The 24,790-nt window shown below is 46.2% G+C and overlaps 1 protein-coding gene across 1 annotated transcript; it reads left to right on the top strand.

The window, feature by feature from the left end:
* Nucleotides 1-6,491: 6,491 nt before the first annotated feature.
* Nucleotides 6,492-24,125, top strand: LOC144159052 (astacin-like metalloprotease toxin 5). Its single transcript, XM_077690305.1, has 6 exons — nucleotides 6,492-6,620; nucleotides 8,612-8,703; nucleotides 9,101-9,173; nucleotides 12,196-12,313; nucleotides 20,380-20,555; nucleotides 23,871-24,125. Exons 1-6 carry the CDS (start codon nucleotides 6,512-6,514, stop codon nucleotides 24,101-24,103), a joined length of 801 nt encoding a protein of 266 aa, XP_077546431.1. The 5' UTR covers nucleotides 6,492-6,511; the 3' UTR covers nucleotides 24,104-24,125.
* The last annotated feature ends 665 nt before the right edge of the window (nucleotides 24,126-24,790 follow it).

Raw genomic sequence — 24,790 nt, 5'->3', positions numbered from 1 at the left:
CTTTCTCGTGACGGATTCTTTGGTTGTTGTCTGAGTTTGGACTGAGTTTCGACACCGCCGGAATGGAGCAATCGGATAGATGCTGATTTCGTAACGCGAGGTACCCAGGTTCGATTGCGGCCACTAAAGCGTTTTTTGTTCACTTCAGCCACGATGATTAATCATCATCATCAGACAAAGTTGGCTTTCCTGCCGGGCGTTCTAGCGTTGTAGACGCCATCAGCGAGAACACAAAAGCTTAGCTTTAATAATTCTGGCTACGTCACTACGCTACTCGTTTGGCCACAGATGCCGAACAGCAACCATGTTTTAGCAGCTGACCAGTCAAGAAAATTGCGACAGTGTTCAAAGCTGACCAGAAGACGACGCTAGGTGTAACAGGAATTAGCCGGCCTGCACCAACCTGGAACCGTGGTGGCACTACAAACACGTCACTTGAATGAACTTGAAAAATAAAACGGAACGGCATGCTAGTTGGTTGGAATTCGTAGCGGTAACTGCACTGGGGCGGTATTCTCGTAACTGTCCCTTTTGAAAACGTCCCTTTTGCGTCCCTTTCATCGTGACGTACTTCCGGTTAAGCAGTGGGCGTTGGCAGCATGGAGAAAAATTGGCAGTACGTTTGCCGCGCTTGCGTTACGTCACTTCCGGTTGCTTTTAGCCAATCAGGGCTCGCCAAAAGGGACACTTTTGAAAGGGACGCAAAAGGGACAAAACTCTAGAATACCGCCCCTGGTCTTCGCCGGCCTTTCTGCGCCGGTCTTTGTGTCTCCATCTTTAAAGCAAAGCTTTACTACTTCCGTCCAGCGATTTCGTGGAAGATGCGCAAATGACCTTTTGACCGGACGCACACCCCCGGCGACACATCCCTCGAAGCGCATCGCGTGGTTCGCCAGGCCGCTGTTGGCGCCTGCGGGCGCCGACAGCGGTCGCCACCACCACTGCGGCCGAGGCAGCCAACCACCCCCGCAGCCTCGCATTCATGTGGCGCTGGGTTGTTTCGGGCAACGTGACTCGTCTCGCGCCCGGCGAAGAGGAACGGTGCGTTCGCCATGAGTGAACGCCACGTTCATCCGGGCTCCTTCTATGAGTGTTGCACGGAACCCAACGGCTTTGAGACGTGGTCGGCAGTACAGCTAAATCGAAGGTTAACCAAGCGAAGCCAAGACTCAACCAGACTAAGCCAAGATTTTGCTTCGCATATCCAAGGTTAGCGGGGCTAAGCCGCAGCCATTTTTTTGCTTCTCCTCGTGTAGTGTGTGCAAAAGTTACATCTATAAATACTAATAGTAACGTTGAAACACCTGTGAGGCCTATGTATTAACAGTGAGGTAAAAAAACGAGGGTAAAACCGTTTAGAGGCGCTCCGATCGTTACCCTCCATCCTGGGGCACTGCGGGTATTATAGCGACAGCTATACTACGCCATGCGTCGCAAGGTCATCCATCGCGTTGCAATGACCTTGAACCACTGGAACGCAACTGTGCCAACTGTGACTTCGCGCCACATGATCCGCTGTGGAGAGGCGTCTTAGTTGAGCTAGGTCGGAGCATGGCCACTGGGATACTACGTGAGTGGCGAGGGTTTAACGGCTGCTTCGCCAACGTTTGGTTCTCAATTCATCTCGCCATATATGGGGCGCTGGCTGGGTCGTCTGTGCCTGCGATCAGTGCAAGCGACAGGCTCAATCCAACCATTCAGTAGTACAGCTAGACGGCAGGCTTCGAAATATCCAGCAAAGGCACTTCACGCATCATAAAACCGTCTTCGTAAGCTTTCAAAAAACACAGACAGGTACCACCACATTTGCAATACAACCTAATTTTCATGTAACACTGTGTGCATAATAGAAGTACCTCCACTCAAGAGCAGTCATTTCTCTGCTCAAGGAGGAGGAGGAGCAGAAAGAAGCAGGAGGAAGATTACCTTAGTAGCAGTCTAGAGAAAGAATAGCTCCGCTCAGTAGTAGGGGTCTTTCTGCTCGAGAATACTAATTGCTCTGCTCAAGAGCAGCCGTACCTCTACTCAAGAAAAAAATATTGGCTTGCTCGAAAGTACAATTCCTTTTGCTCAGCTCAATTGGTCTGCTCAATAGCAGTGACTGCTCTGCTCGGCAGTAGCAGCCCCTGTGCTCTAGAGAACAAATGACACGCCCAACGCCTATCACGCGCCCTGTACCCACCCCCCAGTTCCCGCCTAACTCGCGAGGCTGCGTGTCTCATTCGGCAGGCTCAAACCTCTTCACTCCCCTCCCATCACATTCTTCCCCGCATCTATCGGCACCCTGGCCATCCTTCCTGCCCCAGCTGTTCTTCCTACCCATCCATCCCTCATTCTTATTGGGACTGCACCCCGCCATCTCTTGCCCCATCCCTCGCCTCCATCACCTCCTGGGAGCTCTGGCTGTCTCCCCCGCCGACAGTGAACATCCGGGCTGCCCAGGAAGCTCTCTATAAACACGGGCACCGGATCCGCACAGACATTCTATAGAACTACGTGGATCCTTGAACATTGAAATTAGGACCTGGACTTAGGTTCTGCGGAAAATAAAAGTTTGTTCTCTCTTTCTCTCTCTCTTCGCTGAAGAGCAACAACCGATCTTCAAGGGTATACTCAAGAGCAGCAGTCGCTCACCTCAAAAGAATAAGTGACTCGGTTTAAGAGAAGTAATTGCTCCGTTCTATAGTTGCAATTTCTGTACACAAGAGTACGAGTCTCTGTGTTCAGTAGAATGGTTGTGCTCAAGAGCAGTAATTTCTCGGTTCTAGTGCAGTAGTTGTTCTGCTCAATACTAGTAATTGCTCTGATCAAGTGTCGTAGCCACTCTGCCGAGGAAAAGATATAGCTATGCTTGAAAGTAGAGGTCTCTCTGCTCAAGAGCAGTAATGGCTCCTATTTAGAGTAGTAATTGATAAACTTAATAGGAGCTGTTCCTCTGCTCTAGAAAACAAATAGCTCCGCTCTAGAGTAGTAATTACTCTGCTCAGACGTGAGAATTGCCTTGCTCAAGATGAGCTGTTCTTCTGCCCAAAAGACGAAAAAAATCTACGCTCAAAAGTAGAGATTTCTCTGCTCAAGAGGAATAATATCACTCCTCAAAAGTAGGTCTGCTCAATAATAGTAGTACCTACTCTGCTCAAGAGAGGCAGCCCCACATCTGTAGGGAAGAAACAGCTCCGCTCTAGAGTAGTAGTTACTGTGGCCGCGAGTATGAATGCCTGGGCTCAAGAGGAGCTGTTCCTCGGCTATAGAGGAGCCGTTCCTTTGCTCAAAAGAAGAAATAGCTCTGCTCAAGAGTAGAAGTTTTTCTGCTCTAGAAAAGAAATACCGTATAAACCGGAATATAGGTCGAGTTTTTTCCCAAAAAATCCGCACAAAAGTCACCCCTCGTCTTATATTGCGGTCATTTGCAGAATGTAAATCGTTGTCTGGCAACAATGTGCAAGCACAGTCCGTCGCCATCGCCATTCGTGTCAGACTGCTCTCTCGCACTATCAGGCCTTTATTTGAATTCGCTTTTCTCTAGTTTTTCGTATTTTACTCGTTTATTGTGCTTGCGTGCGTACATTTCTGTACGTCTCTGTTCCGAGATGAGTGGCGGCAGTCGACGCCAGTTCACCGCGGCGTTTAAGCTGACGGCGATTGAGTCACCGAGCAGAATGGGAATATGGCGGCGCAACGCCAGTTAGGCGTTTCGGAGAAAAGTGTGCGGTACTGACGGAGCCAGAAAGCCAAGCTGTGTGCGTGCAACCCCAGAAACTGATCGTTCCGTGGACGTCAAGCGGTGCACCCCGAGTTGGAGAACAAAGTGGGGACTTCGTCCGGGAACTTCGCTCACGATCGCTCCGGAGGCCATGCACGGACGGGCTCCGCGAACTGTACAATGAGTGGATAGCCGGCGACAACAAAAAGACCTATACGGGCCGGTTGCGACTGTGTAAAGCTGGGTGTCCGTCTCTGGGCAGTCGCTGCCCGACGACATGGTTACACGAGCATTCAGGAAGTGCTCCATCAGCAACGCGCCTGATGGCATGGAAGATGACAGTGCGAAGCAGTCATCCTTGGACGACTCTGAGAGCTCGGACGAGTGACTTCGGCAGGCATAGTGAGTGGCAGTGACGGACGGGCGTCGACAATAAATATAGACATTGTGAGTGCGCTCCTGTGGCGAATTACTTTTTTTGTCAACTTTTCCCACCTCGAGGTAGGGGGTCGACCTATATACCGGGTCGACCTATCTTCCGGTTTATACGGTAGTTCGGCTGAGGAGTAGTAATTACTCTGCTAGAGTGTTGGAACTTATTCGTTCAAGAGAGGAAATAGCTCTGCTCAAGTGTAGAAGTCCTTCCGCTCAAAAGTAGTAACTGCACTGGTTAAGAGCGTAGGAATCCATCTGCTCCGAAATAAGAATTGCCTATTCTATTAATTCCTTCCTCAGGTTAGCAGAAGGGGACTGAAGATGAGTGCGCATGTGCATGTACTGTTGGCATCAAATGAAGCGCGAACACGAGAATATGAACCTCAGAACACAAATAGCAGGATTTCTTTTTATGCGAGCCAAAATGGCACGTCGATTTTTTACAAAAACAAAGTTGAGAAAAGTGGAATAGCAAGCCATTATATGAACTCTATGAACAGTATTTTTCAATTTTGCACGTTCTGGTTGATATTTTCGTGTTCGCGCTTCATTTTACGCCGATAGTACGTCAACATCAACGCACATCCCCCGTCCCCATACTTAAGCTGCTGCAAGTTTTTTCAAAAAGGGAACTAACATAACTTTTTTGCAAATGCCTTTGCTTGAGAAGAGGCTTGTTTGGGGTCATTAAATTGTGCCGTCGGCTCGTTGCGCCTTCTATGTGCATGTTTGGTGCTTGTATCACGTGAAGTACGTAATCGATTCGCTGGATGGCATGAACCTTTGAGATTCTCGCAGAAGCTATTATACATTGCAGCAAAATTTTAGAGACAGTCCGACAGTAAGTTTTTTTTTACTTCAAGTCTGCATTTATTTCACGTTTTTTGGTACACAAGGAGGCGGGAGAAAAAGCCACTCAACGGTAGCTTGACGAGGCCCCTGCCTCCTGTAACATGGACAACATTGAGCACAGTACATACAAGAGCATTTCGTTGTCAACCATAGACAAAAGCATATGCTGTCAATTTTTCAACATTGTGTAAATACATAGTTACGCACATATACATCAAATACATACATACGCAAAGGTAAAATCAACTTGGCGTGCATGCTAAAATTCCCATGTATCCCGATGAATGCAAGTAAGAAGTGTAACAAATATATACACCTACATACAAATGCAAGACAGACCAATACAATTCTTCATCCTTTTACATCAGCATCAATCTTCCAGTAAACACAAAATTTATTTACTAAAATTAGGAGTATGACACAAGACAATATTAGAAAGTTCAAAATACTTGAATAGCTCAAACGCGTGTTTAACTGATAAGGTATCTATGTCCTTCCCCAGTCTGTGAAGGCTGTTTAGCAATACTGGTACTTTGCTTCGTAGCATATTGTCTCCGTAAATGGTTCTGTTAAAAGAGATCGACCAGAACTCCGGATGTCTCGTAACACGTGCATGGACATTTTTAATTAATTTAGACATTAATTAAGTTGGGCTTAGCATCCCAGCGTTGCGACATTTGTTTGTTGCCCACCCCTCACGTGTAGGCCGGCGAGCAGGCTCCAGCCTGAGCTCTCTTCGAGGCAAACCTCAGAGGGAAGTTGCATCAAGTTCTGCCACCACGTCAACCATCTTCAGCCACGTTTGAATAACATGAAGAATCTCCATGAATCCACGTTCTACTCATTGCTCAACGGAGAGCTAAGAAGAAAGGCTTTGGCGCATGCGCATAGTTGTCGTAGTACGTCTTCAACAGACACTTTCGTGTTCACGTCACGGCTAAATATGCACACCTTAAAGTGGCCGGGAATACAAAATACAGCCTTATTTATTTGAAAGCATTAGTGTTCCGTAATTCAATGAACTTAACGTCAGCACCGGGGGATATATTTTTAAAATCGAGAAACAGGTAAGTGATATAAAAAAAGTACATTCGGTTTTCACGCTACAGGATGTCGCTGTGGCCTAACAGAGGCAATAGTAACAAGTTACAGCAGTCATTTGCGTGTTAACTGCGCGTTAGCACGTAGCGTGTAAATGCACGTTAGTATTCCAGTGATACGATCAAGCGCAAGACAAGCCCAGTTGCACAGGGTTATTCATCAGCAAGGATTGCCATACAGACACATTGCAGCACTTCCACGGCTGATGTAGTAATATGGGTAATTTGTAGAGCGCGGTAGCGTACACGGTAAAGAAATAAAGAAAATCTGGAGGGTGCAAGCACCTCATGCTACGTCAGCAACTCACGCGTTTAGTCTCGGATTACGCCTACCCAATGTCCGCGGCCGAAGTTCATAGTGCATGCTCTACTATATATATATGAGCAACACTGAGGCGAACGATATACAGCCTCGACAAGAATGGGTTCCTCTACTACGGCCAGCTTCGCTACGATTTTCATCGCATCGGCGATATGGCTGGGACTTCAGGTCCCGAAAACCCAGGCGCTCGTTCTCGTGCCGGACATTGGTATGTATATCGTTTGTACAAACTTTGGGAAATATCGTGTCCGACATTAAGGTACTCGCGGTAAATTGTCAATAGAGAGCCATGGCATTTTACAGTGAAGGGATTTAGTAGTTTATTGCCTGCAAATGGCAGCTGTGCAATAAGGCCGCCTGCACGTGCCCATCGGTAGGGAGCGGGAGCCGTCGATCGTTGTCTCCGGTGCAAGCAAGTTACGCACCTAGTGTGTGGTCTATCAAGTCCACCGAAACACCGCTGCTAAGAGAGAGAGAGAGAGCGAGAGAGAGAGAGCCAGCCACCCCCAAGCACAGGAAACAAAAATACCTAAACATAAATACCCCAGAAAGTGGAGGGGAAAATCGCCCCGCCGGTAGCGTAGTGGTTATCGCACCAGAACGGTACTCTGGAGGTCGTGGGTTCGGATCCCACCTGACGGGCATTTTTCTCGACTTTCTTTCTTTCTTTCTTTCTTTCCAAATTCTTTATCTGTTTCATTGACCTACCACATCCTCCTCTTTGCTTTCCGAGGTTTCTTGACTGCCAACTCTTATTTCTGTGTCATTTTCAACGAGCCCCTCATTTCCTATTCTGATTCGCTACATGCATAACGAGGGCCTCGGTTCTCGCAGTCTTGGTGCCATAGGAAGCTTAAGAGGGTTCAACGCTGGTTGACAACTCTCGACATGTCGTAGACACTCGAGTCACGGCCCGGGGTGGAAAAGAAGGCCCCCTTCACCCCGAGTAGTCCGAGTGGCGCTGGCTACCACCCCCAAGCACAGGAAACAAAAATACCCTAATCATAAATACCCCAGAAAGTGGATGGGAAAATCGCCCCGCCGGTAGCGTAGTGGTTATCGCACCAGACCGGTATTCTGGAGGTCGTGGGTTCGGATCCCACCTGGCGGGCATTTTTTCTCCACTTTCTTTCTTTCTTTCCAAATTATTTATCTGTTTCAATGACCTATCACATCCTCCCCTTTGCTTTCCGAGGTTTTCTTGACAGGCAACTTTTATTTCTGTGTTATTTTCAACGAGCCCCTCATTTCCTATTCTGATTCGATATATATATATATAGATATATATATATATATATATATATATATATATATATATATATATATATATATATATATATATATATATATATATATATATATATATATATATATATATATATATATATATATATATATATATATATATATATATATATATACATGGCTCATTTAACTGATTACGACAGTTAATTAATCATGCAATACTTTTTTCACCGGGCGCGGTCGTCTACCGCCGCTCTTAATGTAGGCACCTGGACACAACTGTTTTGTGCTGGGATATATTCTGGCATACTAGTACATGGCACTAACACAGGAACACACACGAAAGAGATCCTAAAGAGAACCGATATCACGATGATTATCGAGTGAAAACAATAAGGTATATCACAAAAATTAATTGGAGCCACCAAATGGATATTTTATTGGAACAAACGTCCGTAATGACGTCGGGCGGGTTGCTTGTGCGGCTGAAGGGGCTTCCTGTGAGAAAGAATGCTGGGAGTGGCATTTGGATTTAGTTTTTTAACGCCAAGCTTCTACAATATCCGTTGCTCAAATTGGTCCGTGAAATAATCCTATTGAGAAGGGAAAAAAATGCCACCACCGAGTTTGAGATGCGCCACAAACACGCCGCAAACATAGGCAATAATGCAGTGCAGAAGAGTGTTAGTGACCGTTCTACCGTAGCATGGTCAAATTTGTGTTCGCGCATCAGCTCAGTGCTTAGGGGCCTTACCTGTGGCGAGACCACTGTGGCGAGACCACTGCAGTTTCTATCGGCTTGTGTGGAAATCTGCTCTTACCCCTGAATTGCGCACAACTTTCAGTAGACAAACGAAAAGGATCGGCCTAAAACAACTATGCTGTTAAAGCGTTATATGTTCCAAACTGTTCCAGTAAATATGACTTGACCTATGTCTCACTTTTTGCTCGCAGGTGACCTGCCTGCAGGGAGCGATGGGCTCTTTGAAGGCGACATTATGCTCCATGGCAATAGTTCCCATGGAAACAACAGTCTTGTTGAACCGGTGGGCTGCTATTTCTCAGATATTTTTGTCATCTGCAGATAAAAAAAAAAAAAAACCTAGGGAAATTGCTCCTTTAGAAGTTTTTGGAGATGACTGAGTATAGGACAGAACACGCAATACTACAGACACACACGCACGTACACTTACGCACACACACACACACATGTGCACACACGCACACTCACACCATATAAACATTGAAGAAATATTCTGGGCGACCGTTGGAAACAGGACATGCAGGTGGTCGGCACGCGAAAAGGAAGTAATACATACTAAAATGATCTTGCGGCCATTGGACAGCTGGCTTCGTAATAGGGTGCAGGAAACGTTATCCGCAGATCTGACCGAGGTCGGTCGACCGCCTTTCGTTACGCCCGCTCTATTTCTCTTTTCGCAGAGGATTGCTGTGACCACCCAGTTCATGTTGTGGCCGAATGGGATCATTCCTTACGTCGTTGACCTTACGCTGAGTAAGTAGCCCAACTTATTGTAACGCGAAAGGTAGGTCTCGCGCTGTTCCTTTGGATGAGCCCGAAATTGAGCATGTCAGTGTCGAATGACGTTTTACGAATAACAATTAACAATCGGTTCCAAGAGCCGGAGGAACCATCACCCTCGAATTGTCACTGGAACGTTGTTCATCAAGCGCTTTACACTCAAGGATCACTGAGCGAAGAAAAGCGATCGCTATAAGAAATATCACCCCCCTTTTGCCCGCCAAGGTACTTCCGTGCACATCAACAGACAATCGCGCTCTGTAGAACTTTCTGAGAGCTGCCATAACGCACGAGGGACTAGTGGTGCGAACTGCAGATGTAGTTTGGGGAAACTGCTATTTTTAAAGACGATAGTCTTTCTTGGGCTACTTCAACCCAAAAATTTTGGTCTGTCTGTATGTCTGTCCGTCTGTCTGTCTGTGATTCGATTCAGCCACCTGGTCAAACTAAAACAATGCCTGCGCAATAGTATTATATAGTCACAGCTAAATCTACCCGTCTAAGTCCGGTGTAATGTTCATACCTGTCAACATTGTTGAAGAAGAACGAGACATTACGCAAATATAAGAGAACAAATTAATACAGAAGTGATCTTTGCAGTGTTCCTTTATAAAAAACCATACATGCTTGGCTTTGCCGAAATTAAATACTTCATCAACTCCCGAAAAAAAAATTCACTTTGCCGTCGCTTGCTGTCGCCCGCGCCACTATAGCTTCTTGCGGCATTTTAAGGAATCAACCGGCAACAGTTACGAGACGTTCCACTAGATAGGTTCCACGTTCTGCTTGCAACGCACATGGAATAGGGAAACGCGGTTCTATAAACGTTGAAGTAGGGCGCCTCGATTCACGTGCGTCTTCGCCGTACGGCAGCGTTGGCATCGAGACACCCGGTTTGGAGAAGTGGAACGCGGGAAATTTAAAACGATTTAAGCAAACCTTTGGCGTCTTTACCTTGGGAGGAGCGCGACGCAAGAGGAACAACATGAGAGGTGAGCGGGAAAGCGAAGGGAGGCAGTTACTTGGCAAAACTCAATAAAGACTATCGTCTTTTGACGACATTTGCAAAGAAAGAAGCAGATACGCGGCCAATTTTTTTTTACAGAAAACTCCCGGCGTTAGGCGTGTATAAAGAAACATTGTTTTCAAAGCATGTAACCTCCATCACAAGGTTATGAGAGCTCTCAGCATTCAGCGCCTGGCGGGGCGTTTGATGGGCGTCGTCGCTATGATCGTAGTAGTTGTTGTGGTTCGAGGGAAAGGAAAAGGAGAGGAAGTGCACTGGAGATATTATTGAGCTCGGGAGGGCGCTAAAAGTAGCATAGATCTTTACCATCTGTCACCGAGTTTTGTCAGCTGGTGCGATGATGGCGCGCGGTGCGATGATGGATGTGCTGTGTTAGTACGAAGGGCAACGGCAGAAAGAGCGGTGGGAATGTGGAAAGGGACGGCGTGTGTCGAAAAAGAACAACGCCGAAGATCGTGCTACAAAGGCCCGGCCGTATAAGCGGCAGACCAGGCAGAATGACAGGTGTCGCGAAGTTGAACACGCGACGAAGAGGAACAAGTGCTTAGCTGCCAAAGCGCAAAAATCCAAAAGAGCGTATACGCGAAATTTAAGGGAGACTTTCCGTGTGGACAATTTGGATTTAGTTGTGCAGTGTGTGACCGGTTGTCTAGTTCGTCTTGCGCGCGGTGGTCCGGCAGACACGTTGGAATGTGCACGCCGTCGCCGCTAGGAAGAGTCATGCGACATTTCGATACAGGGTGCCTCGATGCCAGCACCGCCGTACAGGGTGGAGACACCCTTTGAACGGGCCCGTGCCGCCGCTAGTGGGTCAAAGTGCTCAACGCATTGTTCTTGTCGTTTGCACAAGACCCAGCAACTCTAAACAGATGATTGAAACTTCGCGAGTGAACAGCGTTGCGGCGGTAATTTTAGCGCGGTTTTGATACAATGACTTGTTGCGGCGGCGAGCGAAAGACCCAAAATGGCGGCGCCAGCGTATACGTGTCTCCACCATGTACGGCTGACGTGCGTGAATCGAAGCACCCTATTTCGACAGTCTTCGGTACTTGCGCTGCGAATAGTTTAAGTATCTGCGCATAACCGCAATTCACAGCTACGGTGGACAACGATCAAGGCATGAAAGAAGAGCCTTGAATTTTTTTTGCTGAAAAAAAAAGTATCCTTGCTTATAAACAAGACACTGAGTGGGAAAAGATTCTTTGGTCGGGTAGATGTGACCCATAATGGTATTTTGTTATAACCTCGCAGTGGTGTTCTGTATTGCTCTCAGCACTTCACACCAGGCCTTTGAAATACCGTGCTATGTGTGCAGTAGTAATGACCTAATACAGGTTTAGAAAAAAAAGGCATGCACTATCAATGAAGGATTATTTTGCTTTGCGGCCCATTTTTGAAGTGAGTACCTATTACACACAGCAATACAACGTTTCAGGCAATTTTGACTAGTTCATAACTTGGATGCGCGCTTTGCCCCGAGGTTTGTTGGGAGAAATTTATGGTGGATACATGCCGCCGCTTGTTTTAAGTGCGAATGAACTTCTTAAGCGAGCCTGAAGCGTCCGCCGCCGTCCGCATAGCAACAGCTGCGGGTGCGCGCGCTCCTCATCTTCCTTGGCAACGGGGGGCGATGGGCGCGCGCTGCCTGGCCGCTGACATGGCACATACCCACGTGGGGGATTGGCCAGGAATCGGGCGTGAGAAGGGCTAATGCACCCGCTTAAAAAGGAGTACTGACACGAAATTTCAAAGCTGAGATCCGCTCTAGCAATCAAGTACAACGACAACACAAATAGGTGTCTGTGAATAAATGCATCTTTCTTTCTTTGTAGTTGTGTGTGTGTGTGTGTGATCTCTCTTTCGCGAACATTACCGAACCGCGCAAATTCAACTCGTGCATTCGCACTTTCACATTCTTCCCCTCGGGGAAATGCGGGGAATTTTTTTTCTTTCTCTTTTTTATGACAGAACCAAGCGAGCACTTGATCCGTAGCGCGATGGACGAGATCGAGAGCCAGACCTGCCTCCGATTTGTGCCACGAACGTCCATGCACCAAAACTACGTCGTACTGGTTTCTGGACCCAAGTGAGTTTCCGAGCAAAACTGCCATTTTCATCTCGGTATTGTGGCCTCGCTTTTTAAACAGCTGAGCTGCTTAACCTTGAGTCCCATCCGTGCCTGGCGTAGCTCAACACTCGGGAAAGCAAAGGAGAGCGGAGGAAAATGCCAGGCCAGGAAGTGTGAGTGGAAGTGGCGAGTAGGCAAAGAGCCGCCGAGAAGGTGTGGGGAGTGGGCGTCGCGGCAAAGATGATTGGGTGGGGAGGCGCGCATCGGGGATTGGCTGCGCCTAGGGATGACGTAAGCTCTGACGTCCAGGCGTTCCCCTAGTTGAGCGAGAGGGCGCGCGTTCTGCAACATCAGTGCCCGATCTACCGCGACAAGATGGGCAGACCTAAGAAGAGCGAAGTTGAAGCTAGTGAATACCACTCGCTCTGCTGTTTGCTTAGTCTTCGCATTTAAATTGTGAAGACGGCCCAATTTTTTGGAAACCTTCATATTAGGCACGAGATGTGTTAAGTAGTGCCATACCGAGCCTTTATAAATTAGTCCAACAGTTTCGGAAGTGGAACTTCCTTCCTCAGGGACAATCCCACAATGTTCATTGTGGGATTGTCCCTGAGGAAGGAAGTTCCACTTCCGAAACTGTTGGACTAATTTATAATAAACAAGTTAACCGCAAAGTTGTTCTTATCTTTTACCTGAACGTTTCTTCCGGCCCGTTGCAAAACTCATTGAAATATTATATATATATATATATATGTATCCTGTTGCGTGGCGCACGACATGAACCATGAGATGCTGACGATGCATTACAATGATTACATTGCGGCTATCACAGAGCTCGCACAGGCTGCACGCCAGCCACTCCCTCGTCGTCGTCGATGTCCACTTGTTCCGTAACAATATCATCATCATCACCACCACCACCACCACCATCACCAGCCTATCTACGCCCACTGCAGGGCAAATGCCTCTCCCATTATTCTCCAAATCCCGGTCCTGTGCCAACTGTGACCAATTTATCCCCGCAAACTTCTTGATCTCATCTGCCCATCTAACTTTCTGCCGCCCCCTGCAACGCTTGCCTTCTCTAGGGATCCACTCTGTTACCATTAATGACCAACGGTTATCTTGCCTTTGCATTACATGCCCTGCCCACGTCCATTTCTTCTTCTTAATTTCTACTAATGTGTCCTTAACACTCGTTTGTTTCCTGACCCACTCCGCTCTCTTCTTGTCCCTTAATGTTACACCTATCATCTTCTGTTCCATTGCCCGCTGAGTCGTTCTCAATTTAAGCTGAACCCTCTTAACGAGCCCCCACGTTTCTGACCCGTAGGTGAGACCCGGTAAGACGCAGCTGTCGTACACTTTCTTCTTTAGGTACAATGGTAGGCTACCATTTATTATCTGAGAATGACTGCCGTATGCACTACACCCCATTCTTATCCTTCTAATTATCTCTCTCTCATGGTTGGGATCCGGGGTCACATCTTGGTTTAAGTAGATTTATTCGCTTACCACTTCCACTACCTCACCACCTATCTGAAACCGCTGTGCTGTCCCGAAGTTATTGATCATTACTTTGGTTTTCTGCGTATTAATTTTCAGGCCCTCTGTTCTACTCTGTAACAATAACTCCACAACACAAATATATATATATATATATATATATATATATATATATATATATATATATATATATAAATATATATATATATATATATTTATATATATATATATATATATATATATATATATATATATATATATATATATATATATATATATATAAATATATATATATATATATATTTATATATATATATATATATATATATATATATATATATATATATATATATATAGAGAGAGAGAGAGAGAGAGAGAGAGAGAGAGAGAATAAGGGTTGGCAGAAAGAAAACCCCGGAAAGCAAAGGGGGGAATGCGGTAGGCCATAGAAAGAGATGAAGAATTTTTTGAGTCAGAGAGAAAGTGATATATATATATATATATATATATATATATATATATATATATATATATATATATATTGAGAGACACAGCTCCCAGATGCTAAAGGACCACTTTTAATTAGGCTGCCGAGCACAGGCCACCGAAAGACGGAACAGCCCGGGGATGATGATGGTTATACACAGATGACAGTGGAGATGGGTTTGGGCGGGTAGAAAGACCCGCCGTGTTCCACACTGGATATAACAATGATCATGTCGCTTCCACGCATAAATATCACAGTAGTACATTCCCAATGGCTACAATATATATATATATATATATATATATATATATATATATATATATATATATATATATACATATTTGCGTTTATTTGCGCAACGGTATCTATGGCCAAAGAGCGCCAAAACTATGTTGTCCTTGAATTGTCAGGTTTCATCATAAAATCTGTGAGATGAGTGTGGTATATCCTAAAATATTGTATAAATGGGCGTAGAGGGCCCGTAGATTAAAACATGAAAATGTTCATAACGGCTGATGGAGGGGATTATGGAAACTGGGCTGCAGCTCGAGCCGAAGAGCCTGCTACGCGAGCGGGCTCCCCCGTGCGCAGTAAGGAAGGCTCTGAGGTCACGCATTGTATGAGATGAGCTTCAAAAACTTGATCTCTGCAAGATAACTTAAAAGACATTTGTTTGTAAACATAGGTTCATCTCTTAAAAACAGTGAGCGATGTAGCGGAATGTTGTAGCTATAGAGTTTATGTAAGTGCCGTTTTCTGGCCTGATTTCAGGATGTGCACTCAATTAATATATAGAGGAAGGAGAGCCGTTTCCCACACTTGTAACAAACTAAGGGGAATGAGCCATTTAAAAGCTTTGCGTGTGTAACGTAAGTGTGACCTATGCGGAGTCTGCAAATCGATACTTCAACGAATCGGTTTTGTTTTTCTGTTGTGTATCTTCCCAGGCGTGGTTTTATTGAGTGGAGTTTGTTTTCTGTGTGTGTGTCCCATGCGCGCTGCCACGATTTACGGATTTCTTGTCGGATCACTGATTTCAAATCGAGGTAAGGAACCTGTGGTATGTCAACACCAGTACGAAGGGCCATCGCAGTGGCATTCTGGTCGGCAATTTCATTTTCCAGAATGCCACTGTGTCCAGGGATCCAGCAAGCAAGTATATTTAGCTTTGACTTGTAGGCAGTCATAAGAGCGTTAAAAAAGGCTATTTAGTACAGCGTTTTTTGTGGGGTTAAAGGAAACTAATGGTGTATTAAGGCTTAGGGAGTCTGTGTAGATGAGTGATTCTTGTATTTTGTTCTTTTTTATGTATTCCACTGTGATTAGAATACCACAGGCTTCTGCTGTAAAGATACTGTTATTTTTGTTCAATGTCCTCGTGCTGGAAAAGACCGGGCCATGTGCAGCACAGGACACAGCGGTATAAGATTTGGAGGCGTCCGTGTAAAATGAGATGTATGGATATCTGTGTTGTAAACTTTAAAAAATGCTGTAGGATGAATTTGCAGGGTGCACGACGCTTGTTAATGAGTTTAAAAGATGTCACAACGAATAGTTGACATGTCCCAAGGTGGGACTATGTCGGCTATACAATGCCATCATCAATAGACACACCTATCTCCTCTGCAACGCCTTTGACACGCAAGGACATAGGGGCAGAAATGGACGGGCGTGCTAAATATAAATGAGCGGACGAGACATCATTCACAATATTATTGAATGCGTGATTATTTTTCGACATTGTTCTAGAAGCATAGAGCGCTGTAAAAGCATGCTGGTGCTCTAGGTACCAGTGGTCGCATTCTACGTGTATACTCTGGATTGGATTTGTCCTGGAGGCTCCGCAGGCAAGGCGAAGGCCCTAATGTAGTACTGGGTCTAGCGAGGACCCGTACGTTACGCTTCCGTAATCTATACGTGACCTTACTAGACTGACAAAGAGACGTAGAAGGCAGTATTTATCAGCACCGTAAGAGTGATACGATAACACTTTCAAAAGTTCATGGTGCTGAAGAATTTCTGTTTGAGTTTCTTTATGTGGTGTACGTACGTCAGCTTTTCGTCAAATATAACACCTAAAAACATGTTAGTTTTTGACGGGAATCCGCTCTCCATTCAGTGTGACGTTACCTTCTGAGCGAATTCCACTCTGTCTTGTGAATAAAACTCATGTACGTTTTTGAGGATTCAGCTTAAAACCATTTTCTTCCGTCCATTTTGCGAGCCTGTTCACGCCTAATTGTATCTGCCTTTCACTTATGGTCAGGTTGCATGGCCTAAAGCTAATCTAGATGTCATCCCCATATATTTAGCAGGAGATCGAGGGTGCAACGATTTCCTAAGCGAATTCATTTTAAATATAAACAAAGTACAGCTTAATACCCCACCCTTGGGAACACCATTTTCTTGTATGTATGTTCTTGATAGCGCAGTCCGTACTCTTACCCTAAATGTACGCTGTGACAAATAACTTTCAGTGGTGTTTAGCATGGGTCCTGACACCCCGGATGCCTTGAGATCAAGCAGTATGTCGTGGCGCCAAGTTGTGTCGTATGCTTTTTCTAGATCAAAGCAAACCGAAAGACAGTGCTGTTTGTGTATAAAAGCATCTTCGACATACGACTGAAAGGAAACTAGCTAGACAGTTGTGCTTCGATCTGATCGAAAACCAGCCTGACAACTGCCCAGGATGCCATTATCTCCAAAAAATGCATTAACCTCTTATTTCTCATTTTTTCGAAAACCTTTCCTGGGCAACTTGCGAGAGCTATTCAGAGTGAGGCAACTTTCCCTTGTTTTAATACGGCAACTACAACTGCTTCTCTCTAAGCCCTTGGATAGTATCCTGCCACCCATATTTCCATATTTTGTTAAACAAGTGCAAGAGTGTTTGGAGAGTTTTTGGGTGCAGATGTTGAATCATTGTGTATGATATGCTATCTGCCCCAGGCGCTGAAGCCTTACATGTTCCCATGGGGACCAATAGCTCTGTTATAGAAAATTCGGCGTTGTATGGTATATCGGATCTTTTGTCTTCACGCATCGGTATTTTCTCCATAGCTGTTTTGTGTCGTTAGAAAGAAAGAAAGTTCTGCTCAAGTGAGCAGAACTTGATACACATGAGAAGTGTTTTGCCAGTGTGTTTGCCTGTACTGCTGACCAAGGGTAGGCTGTGTGTTTTCCGTCCATTAAGCTTTTTAATTCTGTTCCATAGTCTGCTTGTATCTGTGTAAGAATTGATAGAGGTTACAAAAGAGCGCCACCTCTCCCGTTTGGCTTGCTGGCGAACGCGCCTTCCTTGTGCTTTCGTCCGTTTGAAGGAAATCAATTTTTCTGATGTTGGATACCTGCGAAGGGCACCCCACCCTTATTTTGAGCTTGTCGTGCATGCCTACACTCCTCATTCCGCCACGGCCTCTCAGCGTTAGGTGTGGAACCGGATGTTTGCGGAATTGAGCACTCGGCAGCATGAAGAATGTGTGCTGCAACCAGTTCACAGGCTTCGTCAATGCCCAAATGGCTTAAAAAGGTGTGTGAAGGTTGAGATAATTGTTTAAATTCCAACCAATCTGCACCAGATTCCTTAAACATTCTATGATAAATGGAACTGCTAGGGCTTTCGTCAATGCCTTTCAAGATGACTTTCGTCAATGCCTTTCAAGATGACTGGGAAGTGGTCGCTCCCGTATGGGTTATCGTCCATTCCCCGTTCCACAGACGGAAAAAGGATTGGAGAGCCAATGGCCAGATCTATGTTTGAGTATATGTTGTTTGTAGTGTTGTAATATGTCGGCTGTTTTTTGTCAAAGAGACAAGCTCCGGATGACAAAAGGAATTTTCCTATCAAGCAACACCGGGAATCTCTGCGTTCAGATCTCCATAGTGGGCAGTGTGCATTCAGGTCACCTACTAGTAGAACGGTTCTGGCAGCTTATCTATAAGGGATTCAAATTCGGAGCTGGACAATCGATATTCAGGTGGGATGTATAGTGAGCAAATGGTTGTAAACCTGTTGAAAATGATTTCCCGTGCAGCAACGCTTCTAGGGCGGTTGCTGTACGGGAGAGAATGGCAAGGGAAATATATGTGCATGACTATAGCTACGCCACCAGAGGAGTGCGTGAGCTTTGTTTCTCCTAAATACTGAGTATTGGTTCAGGAAGTTGGTGTGCTTGAAGTTCAAATGTGTCTCTTGCAAACATAGGACGGCGGATTGCGTTTTGTGTAGGATTTCATATATGTCATCTAGGTTTTTAATAAGACCCCTGCAGTTCCGCTGTGTAATTATTTGAGCTACAATAATGTTGAGAGAAGATTTTGTCTGGTGCAGATGAGGACTAGGGATGAATGTATCAACTACCGCACTCAGCTTGGACTTGGGCCTGTGACACGGGCGGCTGGTGGCTTTTCCCCACGCCCTGCCAAGATGCGTTGTTCTCTTGCTTCCTTTGGTGCTAGCCGAGACGGTGTTACCTCCGTGTCATCATCTGAGTGTTGTGGCAATGACGAGATGGAGCCCTTGCGGCCCCAACCTCTGGATATGTTTGAGGTGGGAGAAGGAAACTCTGCCATCAACGTGAGACTGTTGTTTGTCGTACGGGGGAGTGGTCGTGGGACCAAGCACATCTACGTCCATGGCCGGCTGATCTCTGGCAGCCGGAAGAGACGAGGAATTGCAGAACCGTCACTCTTGACATTCGCGGGCGACACAACACTTGTGCGCGCCACAGATGTCGTGTCGGCTTGTTGTGCTGCCTTGGTCAGCACCCGGGGGGCTGGGACGGCACCACGTCTGCTTCGCAGTATTGGGTGGTCGCCGTGACAAGGCCCCGCTCCGCCCCCCGGCGAGCTGTGTCGGCCTACCTTTGGGCAAACAACGAGTGTTTTTGTCGTGCTTCCTGACACGTAATATTCTGGGTGACCTTCAGGTTTATGATCTCTTTCTCTGCTTTGAATTTACCTCATAACTGAGACTATGCAGCAAGGGGGTGTTCCCAGTTAGCACATTTCAATTCTTTTGTAGCACAATTCTCAGAGTTGTCATGATGTGATGCGCACTAAGCGCATGTCAGTTTTCCGCGGCAGTTAGTAGTACTGTGCCCATACCGATGGCACTTGAAACAGCGGTGTGGGTTCGGTACGTAAGGCCGGCCGTTGCAATGAAGAAAGCCCGCAGTGACGGACTCAGGTAGGACACTTCGGTCAAACGTCTGGACCACAGGTTTGGTTTTTACCTCTTTTCGATCACGTCTGATTGTTGAATGAAGACAGAAATTAGGGCAGGCCGTCAGCAGTTGCCAAGAAAGAGAAAGGGGAAAAGGAGGAAAGCCGTTTATTTATTTATTTATTTATTTATTTTTTATTTGTTTATTTATTAATTTTTTATTATTGCTTGCTAGAAGGGCTGTCCCAGGTTGCCGTAAAAAAGTAGTAAAACAAAATACTTTCTTTTTACGATATTCCTTATTTATTTATTCTTCCTGAAATACTTATTCTTCCTGACACATAAAGCTTTTAAAATTCTTGAAGGATGCATAGAAAGTGGAGAAAGACAAGGTCGCCACCACCACTTCTATAATACTGGTTTGGTGTGATATCAACTACGCTACCGGGGAGGCTGTGCTCACCTCTACTTTCTTGGGTATATATGTTAAAGCAATTGTTTCTTGTCCTTTGGGTGGTAGCCAGCGCCTCTCCAACTTGATGGCTGGTTCTTCTTCCTTCTCTCTCTCTCTCTCTCTCTCTCTCTCTCTCTCTCTCTCTCTCTCTCTCTCTTTATATATATATATATTTATATATATATATATATATATATATATATATATATATATATATTACAGCTACTAACTACCTGGTATAGTGATGCAGACTGAAGACTGAAGTAAATAATAAATTAGCAACACAGCGCAAAAAAGACCAAAAACGAGACGAAGACGACAAACAAGCAGCGCTAAACAAGCAGCGCTAAACAAGCAGCGCTTGTTTGTCATTTTCGTTTCGTCCTTGGTCTTCTTTGCGCTGTGTTGCTAATGGATTAGCAACCCTCACGCTTTTAAATAATTAAATCTCAGAGAATCTTGCCTCTGCGCAGGTGCTGGTCACGGCTTGGCTGTGTAGGTGGACCCCAGCAGCTATCGCTGAACGAGAACTGCCTTGTAAAGACCGTTGTGATGCATGAGCTTCTGCACGCCGCGGGCTTCATCCACGAGCAGATGCGCTCAGATCGGGACCACTACATCAAACTCCTCCCGGAGAACGCGGAACCCGGTGCGTATGTGTGCCTATCCTTTTCCTTTACTTCACCTTTTGTGCCACACCAGTATATTAAGAAGAAGGAGGAGGAAGAAAAACTGTATTCAATAGCGTATTCGGCCCAATGTGAGTTTTGTCAAGAGGAGGAGACAATCGAACATTTCCTGCTGTCTTGCCGGCGGTTCTCCTCTATCCGAAATCGATTCATGGAGGTTCCCCTCCGGCGCCTGGGTCTTTCCTTGTCTGTATCGAATTTACTGTCATCTGGGGCATCGGGTTTAGGTTTCTGCCACGGGGATGTTTGTCGCGCCCTTCACGCTTTTATTTCACAATCCGGTCGCCTACCCTGTTAAAAGACACTTCGTACTTTCTTTCTCTCGTACGTGTAGTATCTGTTTTTACTTCAGTATGTTAGTTTTTTTTTTCCCCCTCAAAATTGCCAACATCACTTCCCTTACAGTCCACAGCTCTATTTTACCCTTAGTTTGAATTCTTGACCAGTTTCCCCAATCTGACTTGGCCAATCCCCCAGAGTGGGTACGCGCCACTGATTTTTGGTTCCAACCAACCAACCAACCAGTGAAGGCGACCATGTTAGTGAACGGGTTCCTCAGTCCATGACTCCGTTGGTGCGGCCTGCAGTCTTCGCCCTTTCAGGGCGCCAAAGCTGCTTACTTAACCGAGCTGGCAAGTCCACTCTTCCACTGCTCGTATATTGGATTAGGAATTGGTGCAAGGTCTGGGTTTGTTTGACATGCCTAAACCATCATAGAATGGTGCTGGATTGTCACAGTGCCGACATACGGGGTTGTTTATTGTGAGGTGAATGGCGTGCCGTGTGGGGTGTGGAAATGTTTGCGTGGAGTTGTCAAAGGGTGACTTCTTGCCTTTTGTTAGCTTTTCATCCGGTGGTGGAAAAGTGCGTCTAGTGAGCATGTAGTGCTGGTAATATCTTTGTAGGTAATGTGTCTGCCCTTCTCGTCGTCCTCTTCGGCAAGCAATATTTCGGGCGTGAGCATGAACCGTTGCCTTGCCGCGAAGGGAAGAGTGGGCAGGTGATCTTTACTGTTCTTCAAGGAGCGTTCTGGGCGAGGACTCGTAGGGCTTCCTTGAAAATATTTCGGGCTATGTACTTCCGACACGCCGCTTGCGAGTGTGTGATGATGATCTTGGCGTTGGTCTGGGATATGGCTTGTCCAAGCGCCGCTTCTTCCGCTTCAAGGCTAGTAGCCTGGAGAAGGTGATACTTTTTTGAATATACTTTTAACAAGACCACTGGGGTGGAGACCACCGCGGTTTTGGGCATTTGCACGTGCGTAGTCCGCTGCGTCTGTGAATACTGTTGTTTTTGAGTCACAGTACAGGCTTTCAAGGATTTGTGCTTTGGCCGTTCTTATGCGTTCACCGTGCTGAAAGCTCATGTTTCTCGGCAGCGGGACATCATTTAGCTTCGGTCCACTTTTCAGTGGTATGTTTGCGGCAGTCCCCATTTCCATTACAAGTGCGTACCACAGTTGATGGGTACTTGTCGGCCAGTAGGGGTAGCGCATAGTCGCGCTTTCTGCCATTCAGGTGCGCCTGTGTAAGCTCGTCTATGGTATTTTGCACTCCTAGCGCCATCAAGTGAGAAGTATAAGTACTTATTGGAAGTCTGAGGGCTTGTTTAAAGGCCTTTAGTATGATGGAGTCTATCTTCGGCCTTTCTGCCTCCAAGAGGTAGAAAGGCGGAGGCAGGAGGTGGTGTACGGGACGAAGTACGTAATTCTTAATGTGACGAACGCTGCTGTACGGCGGAGACGCGCGTGAATCGAGGCGCGCTACTTCAACGTTGATAGAAGCATGTTGCCCTACTCCACGTGTGTTCCAAGCAAAACGTGGAACCTATCCAGTGGAACCTTTCGGAACGGTTGCCGGTTGATTTCTTAAAATGGCGCCAGAAGCTATAGTGGGAGGGGGGGGGCAGCAGGTGACGGTGGTGTGAATTTTTTTTGAAGTTGATGACGTATTTCATTTCGCAAAAATTAAGCATGTATAATTTTTTATAAAGGAACACTGCAAATATCACTTCTGTATTAACTTGTTGTCCTATATTTGCGTGCTGTCTTGTTGTTCTTCAACAATGTTGACAAGTATGAACATTACACCGGACTTAGATGGGTAGATTTAGCTATGACTATATAAGACTATTGCGCAGGCCTTGTTTTACTTTGGCCGTGTGGCTGAATCGAGCCATAGTCAGATATGCATACATACATACAGACAGACAGACAGACATACAGACATACAGACAAAAATTTCTGTTTTTAAGTAGCGCAAGAAACACTATTGTCTTTAAAAAGAGGGGGAGGGGGCTAAGTTATGGGCGCAAGTCCGGGCCGCAGCCCTTGCGTGAAGCTGTTCGCTTCCAGGTAATGAAGCAGATGGCGCTAACCTGGCCCCCTGCCACAACGGAACAAGAGCAAGCCTGATGCGTGCGCCGTAACAGGTGCACGTAGCGGAACATGCTTACAACCGGTTCACGTGGAGGAGGGGCCTGATTGTGGGGACGCTGCCGCGGAGAGTCTGCCTGTCGGAGTAATTTGCGTCAATAGGCAGAAAAAATCCCGGGCCATCTCTATAAAAGTGAAACCTGGGGAGGAGCGAAGCATGCAGTGTATAAGTGTATTCTTGGCGCCTTGATGAAACTGTTGGGGGTAGGGTGGGGGGGGGGGGGGTGGAGGTATACAGCTTTGCTGTAAAAGTCTCGTGTCTTTGAAGCTCGAAGCTCCCTAGCGCGAGGCGTGAACGAGTGTCCTGGTGTTTTTTAGTACGCGTTACGAAGCGCTCCCGCGCGAGGCGTAAACGAGTGTCGCGGTGTTTTAGCACCGTGACTACATGAGACGACGCTTACTGGCATGAGACGCCAAGAGCCCGAGCCCCTGAAACAAAAGTGATGAAAGATACACAGACACGATGTGGCACCAAAGAAGTGTTCGATAATCGCTACGAAAGTCTTCGATAATCGCCAGGCTTTGGCCTTCTAAGCACGTAAGCAGTTATACGAGTAATACAGAACACGGTGTGTGTCCGTCTATAAACAGGCAATTGCTTTCTAAATTGGGAGGACCTTTGTCAAACTGCCGCATGGCAGCTTTTTTGTTCTTGCCCTAGCATTCGTGTTGTTCTTTGTTAGAGAATTCTGAAATAAAAATGAAAAATGAAATCACCGGACACTAGCGTTAGGATTCGGGGAAGGGCAGCGCGATTCCACTGAAAACGTTCTCCATTTGCTCAAGAATACGCTGTGCTGACGCCATCTAATGCTCACGCTCTGCTTTTTATCTTACGCAGACTTCATGCGCAATTCTTTTAAGATGGCACCCTGGCAGGAGGTGCTGCTGTCACCGTTCGACTACGACTCAGTCATGCTGTACGGGTCGATGTCGGCCTCCCAAAATAACCTCCCCACCATGGTCGCCATGGACAACAGTAAGATCCCTGGAGTCGAACACAAGCCGGGACTGAGCCAGTATGACGTGCAAGGCATCTGGGCAGCTTACGGATGCCGACAAGGGTGGAAATAAAAGCGGTGATCAACAACCCAAATTTTGACCCGAACATTGCTCGTCGAACACAATCTGCGCCGGGGAGACGGAAGAGGAACGACGCAAAGAAAACTAGCATATTCGGGCCGTACGTGCCTTGATGAAAGGGGAACCTATTTGAAACTTATTTTGGTAATAGGAATCATTTCAGTCGGCTGGATGGTAGGGCCTAATAGAACGGACACACCGGTGAGTTGGCGCTGAGATTGCAAAGACGAAGGATAGTTTTCGTGGGGAGGGATATAGTGAAGCAAAGATGAGCATATCATCACCAGCAGCAGCACCATCATCACCACCATTACCACCATAGCTAGCAGCATCACCGCCATCACCACCACCATCACTATCACTACCACCACTACCAACAACACCTCCACCGGCATCATCATCTTCATCATCATCATCAAAGCCCACTGCAGGTCGCAGGCCGCTCCCATTCTCTCGGGAGTTACTCTTCAACGCTGGTGGTCCACCAATCGTCACTTCGTCCCATTAAATGCCCAGTCCTAGCCCATTTTGCTTTTTTTAATCTGAACTATATGATATCTTCGACCCGAATTCTTTCCCCAGATCTGATGCAAGGAGCTCGCTTCCTATCTCCTACCATTCTTATGGTAATCCGCCAAGTTTCTGCCCCATATATCATTTCCGGTAATACCCATTGGT

This window comes from Haemaphysalis longicornis, unplaced genomic scaffold, assembly GCF_048455015.1.
Source record: "Haemaphysalis longicornis isolate Haplotype H1 unplaced genomic scaffold, Haemaphysalis longicornis Haplotype H1 scaffold_10, whole genome shotgun sequence".
In the NCBI taxonomy this organism is placed as follows: Eukaryota; Metazoa; Arthropoda; class Arachnida; order Ixodida; family Ixodidae; genus Haemaphysalis; species Haemaphysalis longicornis.
Note: the sequence above shows the minus strand (reverse complement) of the source record. Positions and strands in the feature narration are given on the sequence as shown.

Bases quoted from the DNA above. Each gene is read 5' to 3' on its own strand.
- LOC144159052 (XM_077690305.1), top strand. From the start codon at position 6,512: ATGGGTTCCTCTACTACGGCCAGCTTCGCTACGATTTTCATCGCATCG. The intron at 8,704-9,100 runs GTGGGCTGCTAT...CTCTTTTCGCAG, and splicing joins ACAACAGTCTTGTTGAACCG to AGGATTGCTGTGACCACCCA. The intron at 12,314-20,379 runs GTGAGTTTCCGA...GCCTCTGCGCAG, and splicing joins GTACTGGTTTCTGGACCCAA to GTGCTGGTCACGGCTTGGCT.